Genomic DNA, 11,675 nt, shown 5'->3' with positions numbered 1-11,675 from the left:
CGGGTCGGGTCGGGTCGGGCAGCATCTGTGTGTGGACGATGCAGGCGGTGGCGGTGACGGTGACGGTCCGGCGGCGGCTGCTGCTGCTCTGGGGCCGCGGCTTCAGCCTCAGCCTCAGCCTCGGCCTCTCCCCGAGCGCGGCCGGCCGGTGAGTGCCAGCGCCTGGTGGGGCATGCGAGGGGGAGACGGGTTAGACTCCAGGCAGCGACGTGTGCGGGGTCACACAGCGAGGAAACAACAGGCCCTTCGGCCCACCTCGCCCGTGCTGACCAAAGCTGGAGTAACTCAGTGGGTCAGGCAGCAACTCTGGAGAAAAAGGAATAGGTGACGTTTCGGGTCGAGACCCTTCTTTAGACTGCCCATGCTGACCCATCTACCCAAAGATTATAGTCTTACCTGTCCACATCCCTCTAAACCAGTCCTATCCACGTACCTGTCTAAATATGTAGGAAGGAACTGCAGATGCTGGTTTACATTGAGGTTATACACAAAACGTTGGAGTAATTCACCAGGTCAGGCAGCATCTCTGGATAGAAGTATTTTAAATGCTGTTATAGTACTTGCCTTTAATGACCTTCTCTGGCAGCTCGTTCCATGTACTGACCACCCTTTAGGTTAGGTAGGAAAGAACTGCAGATGCTGGTTTAAACCAAAGATAGACACATAAAGCTGGAGTAACTCAGTGGGTCAGGCAGCATCTCTGGAGAGAAGGGAATAGGTGACATTTTGGGGCGAGACTCAGTCTGAAGAAGGGTCTCAAACCGTCACCTAGTCCCTTTCTCCAAAGATGCTGTCTGACCCGCTGGGTTACTCCAGCTTTCTGTGCCCACTCTTTAGTTTATAGATACAGCGCAGAAACAGGCCCACGCCGACTTGCACTATCCTGCACACTAGGGACAATTTCCAAAGCCAATTAACCTACAAACTTGTATGTCTTTGGAGTGTGGAAGGAGATCGAAGTATTAGTTACAGGGAGAGGTTGGACAGACATTTATTATTTTCTCAGGAACACTGGAAGTTGCGGGGAGATCTGATAAAAGTAAATAACATTATGAGAGCCAATGATAAGGTGGACAGTCAGAACCTTTTTCCCAATATTGAAAATTCAAATACTATAGGTCATAGCTTTGAGAAGGGCAAAGTTTAAAGGAAATGCATGGGCAAGTTTTTTTACGCAGGGTGAGAAGTGCCTAGAACACACTGCTAGAGATGGTGTTTGAAGCAGATATGACGGCATTTAAAAGTCTTTTAAATAGGCTCATAGATATGCAGGGATACGGGTCATGGGTAGTTGGGTATGGTGGCACGGCAGTAGAGTTGCCGCCTTGCAGCGCCGGAGACCTGGATCCAATCCTGACTATGGGTGCTGTCTGTACAGAGTTTGTACGTTCTCCCCGTGGCCTGCGTGGGTTTTTTTCTGGGATCTCCGGTTTCCTCTCACACTCCAAACTTACAGTTTTGTAGGTTAATTGGTTTTGGTATGATTATAATTTGTTCCTAGTGTGTGTAGATAGTGTTAATGTGTGGGGATCGCTGGTCGGCAAGAACTCAGTGGGCCGAAGGGCTTGTTTCCTCGCTATACCTATAAACTAAACTCTGCTGGACAGGCAGCATCTCTGGAGAGAAGGAATGGGTGACGTTTCGGGTCGGGTCAGACTCAGTCTGGCCTGTTTCGAAGGGCCTGTTTCTGCGCTGTATCTCTAAACTAAACTAGATAAGTGATGGTCTTGGTATCATGTTCAGTACAGACAACGTGGGCCGAAGGGCCTGTTCTTGTGCTGTACTGTTCTATGCTCTACTCAGCAGGTTGAACGGCACATGTGGGAAAAGAAGCTCAAGGTCTCTGCGAACGATGCAAGAACACTCCGCAAAGCAGTCACTTTTCCTGCATTTTATTTTTCCAGTGTAGAGTTGACTGCATTGTGAACAATGAATATAGATTGGAGGAAGTGCAACTGAATTGATGCTGTGTCTGCTTTGGGTCACTGGAGGCAAGATGCTCAATTGTCACATGTACCAATTACAGAACCATGAATTACTTCTCAAGCAACATAACAGGCCCGTAAACGCAATACACACAGATAAGATATAATAAACAAAAAAGATCAACAAATTCATAACTACAATATTAATGCAATAAAACCCATAGTCAATGCAACCAAAAGCAATCCATAGAAGTTCATAGTTGAGGTTAGTGTTGTGCAGTATTCAAAGCTTGATGGTTGTTAGGAAGAAGCTATTCTTGAACCTGAAGATATAAAATGATAGGTAATTAAAAGGAACTGCTGATGCAGGTTTATACCAAAGATAGGCACATGCTGGAGTAACCCAGCGGGTCAGGCAGCATCTCTGGAGAAGACGGATAGGTGACGTTTTGGGTCTGAAGATGGGTCCCGACCCAAAAAATCACATCCATTTTACCTGAGATACTGTCTGGCCCACTGGGTTATTCCATCATTTTGTGTCTATGAAAGGATCGGTGTTTGCTTCTCCTGCAGTTACATGGGAAAATGCCATGACAATGAGTTGGGGACAGAAAAGCAGAATAGGGAGTGATGAAAGAAAGGGGAGGGGTAGATGTGTCCTGTAATGTTATATTATTGAAGCTGGTGGATGATCTGATGAATATGGAGACCAGTGGGATTGAAGATGCGGACCAGAGCAATTCTATTCTTGCTCTTTCCAGATGGAAAGACACTGAGAGCAGTGGTAAGGGAAATACATAAGGTGCAGTCAAGGGTTCTGTTCAGTATTGTAGAGGGGAAGTGGCAATTTGGGAGAAAAGAAGACATTTCAGAGGCGCAGGAAGCAGTACCGCTGCAATTGTTGATGTACTGGAAAAAAGGTTGAGGCCCTGAGATTCTGAATGTCCCACAAATAAATAGATGAAGTTTGGCCACATGCAAAGTCCCATCACTATGTCTGGCTGGACTTAATGAAAAATTGTTAATTGAGAAATGGTTGGGTGGCTGTTCAAGGAAGAAGCGAATGGCCATCAAACTCTGGTGTGTGACGGAGGTGCAGTGGGATTGTGTATCCATGGTAACAGTGAGTTGATTGGGAAAATGAAATAGAAAACTGTCAAAATGTTGGAGGGTATCAGAAGATGGAGTAATGTAAGGAAGAAATAAGTGGGCGGGGAGAGAACGGGGTGAAATAATGCATTTGCTCAGATAATCATTGTCAATCTGGGGCAGTGTTAATGTGAGCTGTGCAGGATGGGGTTGTTGCAAAATTGGAGGCTGTGGAGGACAGTCCTCCTGAGGAGGAGGTCTATGACTCTGTGAGAAAATGGCCTGATATTTTGTGGTGGGATGATAGTATGAGGATATGTCTAGGTGGGTTGGTTGCATAATTTGATGATATCAGGATTAGTTTTTAATGTGTGGAGTGCTGTAATTTGAGAATAAGGTTGATTAGAATAAGTGACAGCAGTGGAAGGATCAAGTTGTTCAACAGAGAATAGATTTAGAGAGGATATGAGGTTGGATGGAGAAGTCAAATTCAACCAGAAATTATAAAGAGGGGAGAAAGTCTGGAATAAAAACTCCTGGACAAAGAAATGGTCACAGAGACGATGGGAAAAAAATTCTACGTTTGAATGGGCACAAAATTTGTTAAACTGAGGCCTCTGTTGAGGACTGATCCTTCAGACTGAGAGAGGGGAAGATCAGAAGAGATGGTGAAAACACAGCACAAAGTGGAACCAGAACTAGAAATTGGGTTAGAGGAAAATGAAGAGGGAGAGAGGTCAGGAGGAATACAGGACTCAATAGAGTTTGCGATCTTTGATGCAAGAAAGAAAAGAAAGTTGCCTGTTCCAGCGCCAAATGTGGCAAAGAATAAAGTTAAAAGGAATCACGTAGTTTTGAAATGAAGTTGCTGTAGAGAGTGGCGGAGAGTAGGCTGTGGCTATTGGGATTTGCTTTTCTGGATAGCTTGAATATACCTGTGTTCTCCAAATTGTGTCCATGTTCAAAATATGTCCCAATTGTGAGGGGTGGAATTTGAGTTGACCTATTGTGGGATGATTTGGAATTAGTGGGAGAGACATTCACCAAGGAAACGGGTATGGTTGTAAAACGGAGTTTTGGTCAGAATCTTACCACAAGGCATCAAGGGAAACAGCACCAAGAGTGGCAAAAGCAAAAGAGAGAGAAATCCCACCAGAGATCATTTCTTCATTTCGAATGGTGCGGCTGGGCTTGTATACTCTGGAGTTTAGAAGGATGAGAGGGCATCTTATTGAAACATATAAGATTATTAAGGGTTTGGACATGCTGGAGGCAGGAAACATGTTCCTGATGTTGGGGGAGTCCAGAATCGGGCCACAGTTTAAGAATAAGGGGTAAGCCGTTTAGAACGGAGACAAGGAAACACTTTTTCACATAGAGAGTTGTGAGTCTGTGGAATTCTCTGCCTCAGAGGGGGGTGGAGGCCGGTTCTCTGGATACTTTCTAGAGAGAGCTAGATGGGGCTCTTAAAGATAGGTGAGTCAGGGGATATGGGGAGAAGGCAGGAACGGGGTACTGATTAGGGATGATCAGCAATGATCACATTGAATGGCGGTTGGCTCGAAGTGCCGAATGGCCTACTCCTGCACTTATTGTCTATTGCCTATTCAAGGTTGAACTTCACTGCCTCATCTCTTCCAAGCAAATGAAAATCAAAAAACTTCAGATGCTGGAAATGAGAATAAAAACTAAAAGTGCTGGAAACATTCAGGTTTAATCCCTCCATTGGTGCAGGGTAATAGAAAAACAAATTAGTTTTAGGTTGCTGAATGATAAAGGAGTGGCTAGATAAACAGGTTAAGTGTCTGTTATAGGATGGGACCATGATTGCATGAGGACATGTTGTGGAGGTCCCTGGTCTTTCTACTATCATCCGTGCATTGTCCCCATTAACTCACTTGACTGGAGGACCCCTACAACTGACTTAATTCATCCCTCGCCCTGTTTTCTCTACAGATTGCATCCAACGTCTGAAGAAGGGTCTTGACCCGAAACGTCACCCATTCCTTCTCTCCAGAGATGCTGCCTGTCCCGCTGAGTTACTCCAGCATTTTCGATTTACTTTCCCAGCTCTGGTGAAGGGTCTTCCAACCTAAATTATGAACTCGTTTGCTCTCTGTAGATGCTGCATGACCCGTTGAGTGGTTTTGGCAATTTTTGTTTTCATTTCTTTCACCTTGTATGTGGCCTGACCTGCGCATTTGCACCATTTTGCTACTTCAGATATTCAGCATCAGTGGGTTATTGCTCTTGGTTTGACTGGTCTTTTTCATCACTGCTGAGCAAAAATGTTTTCCAGGCCATGGAGACCTGTACTCTTGTAATGAGATTTTTATCACCTGCCTAAACCTGTTACGTGGTGCTTCAGGAAAAATGCCTTATTCAAAAAAACAACATCTCCGAAAATAATGCAATTTTCAGTCTGTATAAAAGAAAATAAGCATAAACATCTGATTTTCAGAGGCTGTGAAATCTGGTATTCATGAGTGTGATAAGGTGTGCTGCAGATAGATGCTCACGGTTCACCCGCATGTTACAAATATTAATGGAAATTCAGTTCCATTTTTATCTCTCATGTGTGGAGTTTTATTTATGTTTGTGCTAACCTGTTCATATTTTCTGCTCCCAGTTCTCATGTCAGTTCAATGGAGTCCCAGTGCCGATTAATACAGACAGGTTTACAGAAACACCAGGAACCAACAGAAAAAGAGAGACCCTCTACAGAACCGGCACAGTCCAAGCAGTCGGAGGATTTCAGGTAAATCCTTTCTTTACCAGCTCCACCATTTTAAGGCAGTGATCTGTTGAGTGTAACCAATTGCCTAATTTTAATCCAGATAGTGCAATTTCATTAGAGGCGATGAAGAAATTGTGACACTTGCAATATTAACAAAACGGCTCTTTTTTAACAGGATCTTGATGAAGACCACTAACAAAATGATTCGATCTTTCCTATGGAGCCATCCCCCATTTTATACAATGGCAGTCAAAGTGGCTCACAAGGTTTAGAGATTGATTTTAGAATCATAGAATTATACCACACCGAAATAGGCCTTTTGGCCCAACTCTTCCATGTTGACCAAGGAGCCTTCCCATTTTCCTATATTCCTCTAAACCACTCCTATCTAGGAACCTATCCAAATGTTTACAGTTTTGTGTACAGAATTGGTCTCCTAATTTGAGGAAGGACATCCTTGTGATTGAGGCAGTGCAGCGTAGGTTCACGGGATTGATCCCTGGGATGGCAGGACTGTCATATGAGGAAAGATTGAAAAGACTAGGCTTGTATTCACTGGAATTTAGAAGGATGAGGGGGGATTTTTTAGAAACATATAAAATTATTAAAGGACTGGACAAGCTAGATGCAGGTAAAATGCTCCCAATGGTGGGCGAGTCCAGAACCAGGGGCCACAGTCTTAGAATAAAGGGGAGGCCATTTAAGACTGAGGTGAGAAAAAACGTTTTCACCCAGAGAGTTGTGAATTTGTGGAATTCCCTGCCACAGAGGGCAGTGGATGCCAAATCACTGGATGGATTTAAGAGAGAATTAACCATATAACAATTACAGCACGGAAACAGGCCGGCTCGACCCTTCTAGTCCGTGCCGAACACGTATTCTCCCCTAGTCCCATACACCTACATTCAGACCATAACCCTCCATTCCTTTCCCGTCCATATAACTATCCAATTTATTTTTAAATGATAAAAACGAACCTGCCTCCACCACCTTCACTGGAAGCTCATTCCACACAGCCACCACTCTCTGAGTAAAGAAGTTCCCCCTCATGTTACCCCTAAACTTCTGTCCCTAAATTCTCAAGTCATGTCCCCTTGTTTGAATCTTCCCTACTCTCAGTGGGAAAAGCTTATCAACATCAACTCTTTCTATCCCTCTCATCATTTTAAAGTCCCCCCCTTAACCTTCTGCGCTCCAAAGAATAAAGCCCTAACTTGTTCAACCTTTCTTGCTCAACCGTTAGATAGAGCTCTAGGGGCTAGTAGAATCAAGGATATGGGGAGGAGGCAGGGACGGGTTATTGATTGGGGACGATCAGCCATCATCACAATGAATGGCGGTGCTGGCTCCAAGGACCGAATGGCCTCCTCCTGCACCTATTTTCTATGTTTTTAAATGTATTTATATCCGCCTCTACAACTTCTGGAAGCTTGTTCCATCTACCCACCACCCACTGTGTGACAAACCTTGCTCCTCGGGTCCCTTTGCATCATTCCCCACGAGACCTACGCCTTCTCAATTTAGATTCTACTCGGGAGGGAGAGGGGGAACGGACCAACCATCTTATTTATGCTCTTCATGATTTTATAAACTCCAACAAGTCACCCCTCACGCACCTTCACTCCAGGGAAACCAGTCGCAGCTTATCCCTCCTCATAACTCAATCAGCCAGTCCTGCCAACATGTGTAAGAAAGAACTGCAGATGCTGGTAAAAATCAACGCAAAAAGCTGGAGTAACGCAGCGGTTGAGGCAGCATCTATGGGGAGAAGGAATGGGTAACGTTTCGGGTCGAGACCCTTCTTCAGACTGATGTCAGGGGAGGGGGCGGGGCAAGGATAGAATGTCCTGGCAACATCCTTGTTAACCTTTCCTGCATCCTTTCTAACTCAATTCATATCACTTTTGTAGTCTGGTGACCACAGTGCTGCATACAATACTCCAGGTGTTGTCCTGTACAACTGTTACATGACATCCCAACTATTGCGTCATCCCCCATCTGATGAAGCCAAGCATGCCCTACACCATCACTGTTTTGTCAATAGTGTCACCACCATTAGGGAACTATGTACTAGTACCCCTAAATCTCTGTGTTCTTCAACACTGCTCTGGGCCTTGCCATTTACTGTACGTCCTATTCAGGTTTACCATCACACAATGTATCACGTTGCACTGGGCTGAGTTAAATTCCATTTGCCATGTCCTTGCCCACTTTCCCAGGTGATCTAAATCCTGTGTAACCTCAGACAACTCTTTTCACTGTCCACCACATCCCACACTAACTTGTGTGAGGCAGATCTTAAGGCAGCAAAAATATACCCGTTCAACCAACAATTCATATTCTGACAAAACTAAACATTAATTTAACCATATATTTCAATTGTTTGACTGACAGTCAGTGCACAAATAAATAATTCAGGCCAAGTGCCTCCAACTCTTCGGTTAACTCACAGCCAACCAAATGCATCTATGTGTAGGAAGGAACTGCAAATGCTGGTTTAAACCGAATATTGACACAAAATGCTGGAGTAATTCAGCGGGACAGGCAGCATCTCTGAATAGAAGGAAAGGGTGACTTTTCGGGTCAAGATCTTTCTTCAGACTGCTTGTCCCGCTGAGTTACTCCAGCATTTTGTGTCTATCAAAAGCATCTATGGTTGTTCACACCCCTAATGTAATTATAAGATCATAGCTGATTGGAATGTGTGAAGTGATAACTTTAATACAGTAACTGTGTAATGGCAGTTTCAAACATTTTCAATGTCCAACTTTCAGTCCAACTACAATCGCTGATCTCTATGACTTTTATGTAACAAAAAGCTTTTCACTGTAACTAGGTACACGTGGCAATAATAAACTACACTAAACCTGTAACTTGATATAAGGGCGAATGATGAATGCAGAAGTCAGTTCGGTGTCAAATGTGCAATCGTAGTGCGTTTTAACATTGGGCAGGAATATAAAGAGCCAAATGGCCTGTGTCCATTTACAGATGTAAAGGGAAGATGATTTAACGTTTCAGGTAGTTTTACTTGTGTATTAGTTATGTTGTAAAATTAATATTTTTGTGTCATTTATAGTATTCTACCTCCAATGCCAGGACAGGAGAGCTCTTTACGCTGGGAGGGCAAGAAGTATCAAGATCTACATATAGTGCATGTTAAGGCCACTTATAATAAGTAAGTCAAGAGTGTTTTATTGTCATATGTCCCAGATAGAATTATGACATTCTTACTTGCAGCAGCACAACAGAATATGTAACATAGTATTCCATAAACAATATAATAAACAAGCTAATAAAGTTCAGACACGCGCACACACACACACACGCGCACACACACAGGCACACCCTCACACACACACACCCTCACACATGCACACACACACCCTCACACACACACGCACACCCTCACACACACACGCACACACCCTCACACACACACACGTTGCATGATTGTACACATGTACAGTTGATAATTTATGAATAATGGAGAACTTTCTAAACTTGTAACATTATTAAAAAGCATTGTTGCTCTGAGTTAAGAAAGAAAAGATCAGTAGCTGGGATTGCTGTTGCTTCCCATTGATTCTTGTTTCAAAATGTGTGCGTATTACTGAGAATAGTATTGTGCTTGTCTTTAGTGGGCATCATTATCAAATCTTCAGGGCGCTTGTTGCCCATGTGGGAAACAAATGCCCACTTTGGCAAGACTCAGGGTCATTGGCAAAGCACATGTCCTCAGGAGTGAAGTTTGATGTGTCAGGCTGGTGAAAGGAATAGAACTGGCAGTAAAATATCAGTGATACACATAAACCTTTAAAGTGAGGTTGTCTATAAGCATTTGATAATAATAATAATAATAAATTGTATTTATAGGGCGCCTTTCAGACATCTCAAGGACACCTTACATAGATTAACAGGAATATAAACATATAATCAGAATAAAATGAATAATAAAGACATCACAGAAACACAAATTAAAAACAGAATTCAGTCCAAAAACAAAAAATCAAAAACACAATGTGAAGAGAGAACAGCGGCAGCTAAAGCGTGCCAGCGTCCACTCTCCCTTCACGGCAGCCATCTTGGACAAAGACTAACAGGATTACCATACAGACAAAAAAATAATCCCCCCAACAATGTGCCTTCCCCCACTGTGGGGGAAGGCACAATGTCCAGTCCCCAACCCCAAGTTCACCCCAAAGTCAGGCCTATTGAGGCCACCGCAATTGCCTCTACGGAGGCCCGATGTTCCCGATGATAAGATTCTGCATGGCAGGCTGCTCTGGAAGGTTAGATTGTTTTGGACCCACAGAGAGCTAGCTGACTGGATAGAGAATTGCCTTCATGGAAGGACACAGCAGGTGATAGTGGAAGGTTGGATTTTGGAATGGAGGCCTGCGACTCGTGGTGTGTCTCACGGATCGATGCTGGGGCCATTGTTGTTTGTAGTTTATATCAACCATTTGGATGAGAATGATTAGTAAGTTTGGGGATGACACAAAAGTAATTGGCATCGTAGATAGTGAAGATGGTTATGAAAAATTGAAGCAGGATTTTGATCAGTTGGGCAAGTAGACTGAGGAATAGTTGATGGAATTTAATACAGATGAGTGCGAGACGCTGCATTTTGGGAAGTCAAACCAGGGTAGGACTTCCTGGTGAATGGCAGGACTCTGAGGAGTGTTGTAGAGGTGAGGGATTTAGAAGTGCAGGTACATAGTTTCTTGAAAGTGGTGTCAAAGGTAGATGGAGGTGGTCAAGAAGGCTTTTAGCACATTCGGAACATTGGCCATCAGTCGGAGTATTATGTTACAGTTGTACAAGACATTGGTGAGATCACTTTTGTTCAGTTTTGGTCACCCTGTTATAGAAAAGGTGTTATTAAGTTGGAAAAGGTGCAGAGAAGATTTACGAGGATGTTGCCAGGATTTGAGGGCCTGAACTATAGGGAGAGGTTGGGCAGGCTAAGACTTAGAGTGCAGGAGGATGAGGGGTGATTTATAGAGGTGTATATGACCATGTGGGGAATGGGTAGGGTAAATGCACTGAGCCTTTTACCCAGAGTTGGGGAATCAAAAACCAGATTTAAGGAGAGAGGGGAAAGATTTGAAGGGAACTTGGGGGCAACGTTTTCACACGTGGGTATATAGAACAAGTTGCCAGAGGAGGTAATTGAGGAATGTCCTATCATGACATTTGAAAGACATTTAGACGGGTACAAGGATAGGAAAGGGTTGGAAACGGTATGGGCGAAACACAGGCAGGTGGGACTACAGTAGATGGGACCACATCTTGGTTGGTGTGGGCAAGTTGGGCCAAAGGGCCTGTTTCCATGCTGTATGACTCTTTCTCTAAGTGGAGTAAATATCTATTGTGCCTCAAAAACAGCAACTTCCATTTAAATAGAACTTTTAAAATGTCAAAAGCTGCACAAATGTAATTAAACAACAGTAATACAGCTATACTAGAATGAACAACAACATCTAATCAATAATTAATCATGAGGCAGTCAATGCAGATTGCAATACATATCAGAATTACACATTCTCCTTAATCCCACTTTCTCTGCGCTTCCACTTCTCCTTCTACCGCTAGTTCAGTATTATTAACTTCTATAGTCTATCTGCTTCTGATACCCTCACACTCATCTATTCTTGTTCGCTTCCATTAACTGGCTTTTAGAATTGGCGCCTCATTAAAAGTTTCCTCTCCACGTTCTGTGCCCTCTCTCCCAACCAATATTCCTAGGTTGGAGATTACCTTTGCTGGCTGAACTGATAGTCACATCACCTCAGTAAGCAGATCTGCCAGTAATATTTAGGGTGGCACAGTGGCGCTACTTGTAGAGCTGCTGCCACACAGCGCCGCAGACCCGGGTCCGATCCTCACCGCAGGTATTGAGTGTTTGAATTTGCACATTC

The 11,675-nt window shown here is 43.7% G+C and overlaps 1 protein-coding gene across 2 annotated transcripts in view; it reads left to right on the top strand.

The window, feature by feature from the left end:
* The first annotated feature begins 12 nt into the window (after positions 1 to 12).
* mrps11 (mitochondrial ribosomal protein S11) overlaps positions 13 to 11,675 on the top strand; it is a 34,840-nt gene continuing 23,177 nt past the window's right edge. For both annotated transcript variants that reach the window (XR_008726134.1, XM_055661547.1), the window contains exons 1-3: positions 13 to 148; positions 5,644 to 5,772; positions 8,831 to 8,929. Coding sequence is in view for 1 of the 2 variants with exons in the window: in XM_055661547.1 (XP_055517522.1) it covers positions 39 to 148; positions 5,644 to 5,772; positions 8,831 to 8,929 (338 nt within the window). In the remaining variant the exon portion in view is untranslated. The remainder of the gene's footprint in view (positions 149 to 5,643; positions 5,773 to 8,830; positions 8,930 to 11,675) is intronic.

Source organism: Leucoraja erinacea, chromosome 33 (genome assembly GCF_028641065.1).
Source record: "Leucoraja erinacea ecotype New England chromosome 33, Leri_hhj_1, whole genome shotgun sequence".
NCBI classification, from domain to species: domain Eukaryota; kingdom Metazoa; phylum Chordata; class Chondrichthyes; order Rajiformes; family Rajidae; genus Leucoraja; species Leucoraja erinaceus.
This window is presented reverse-complemented; position numbering and strand designations above follow the sequence as displayed.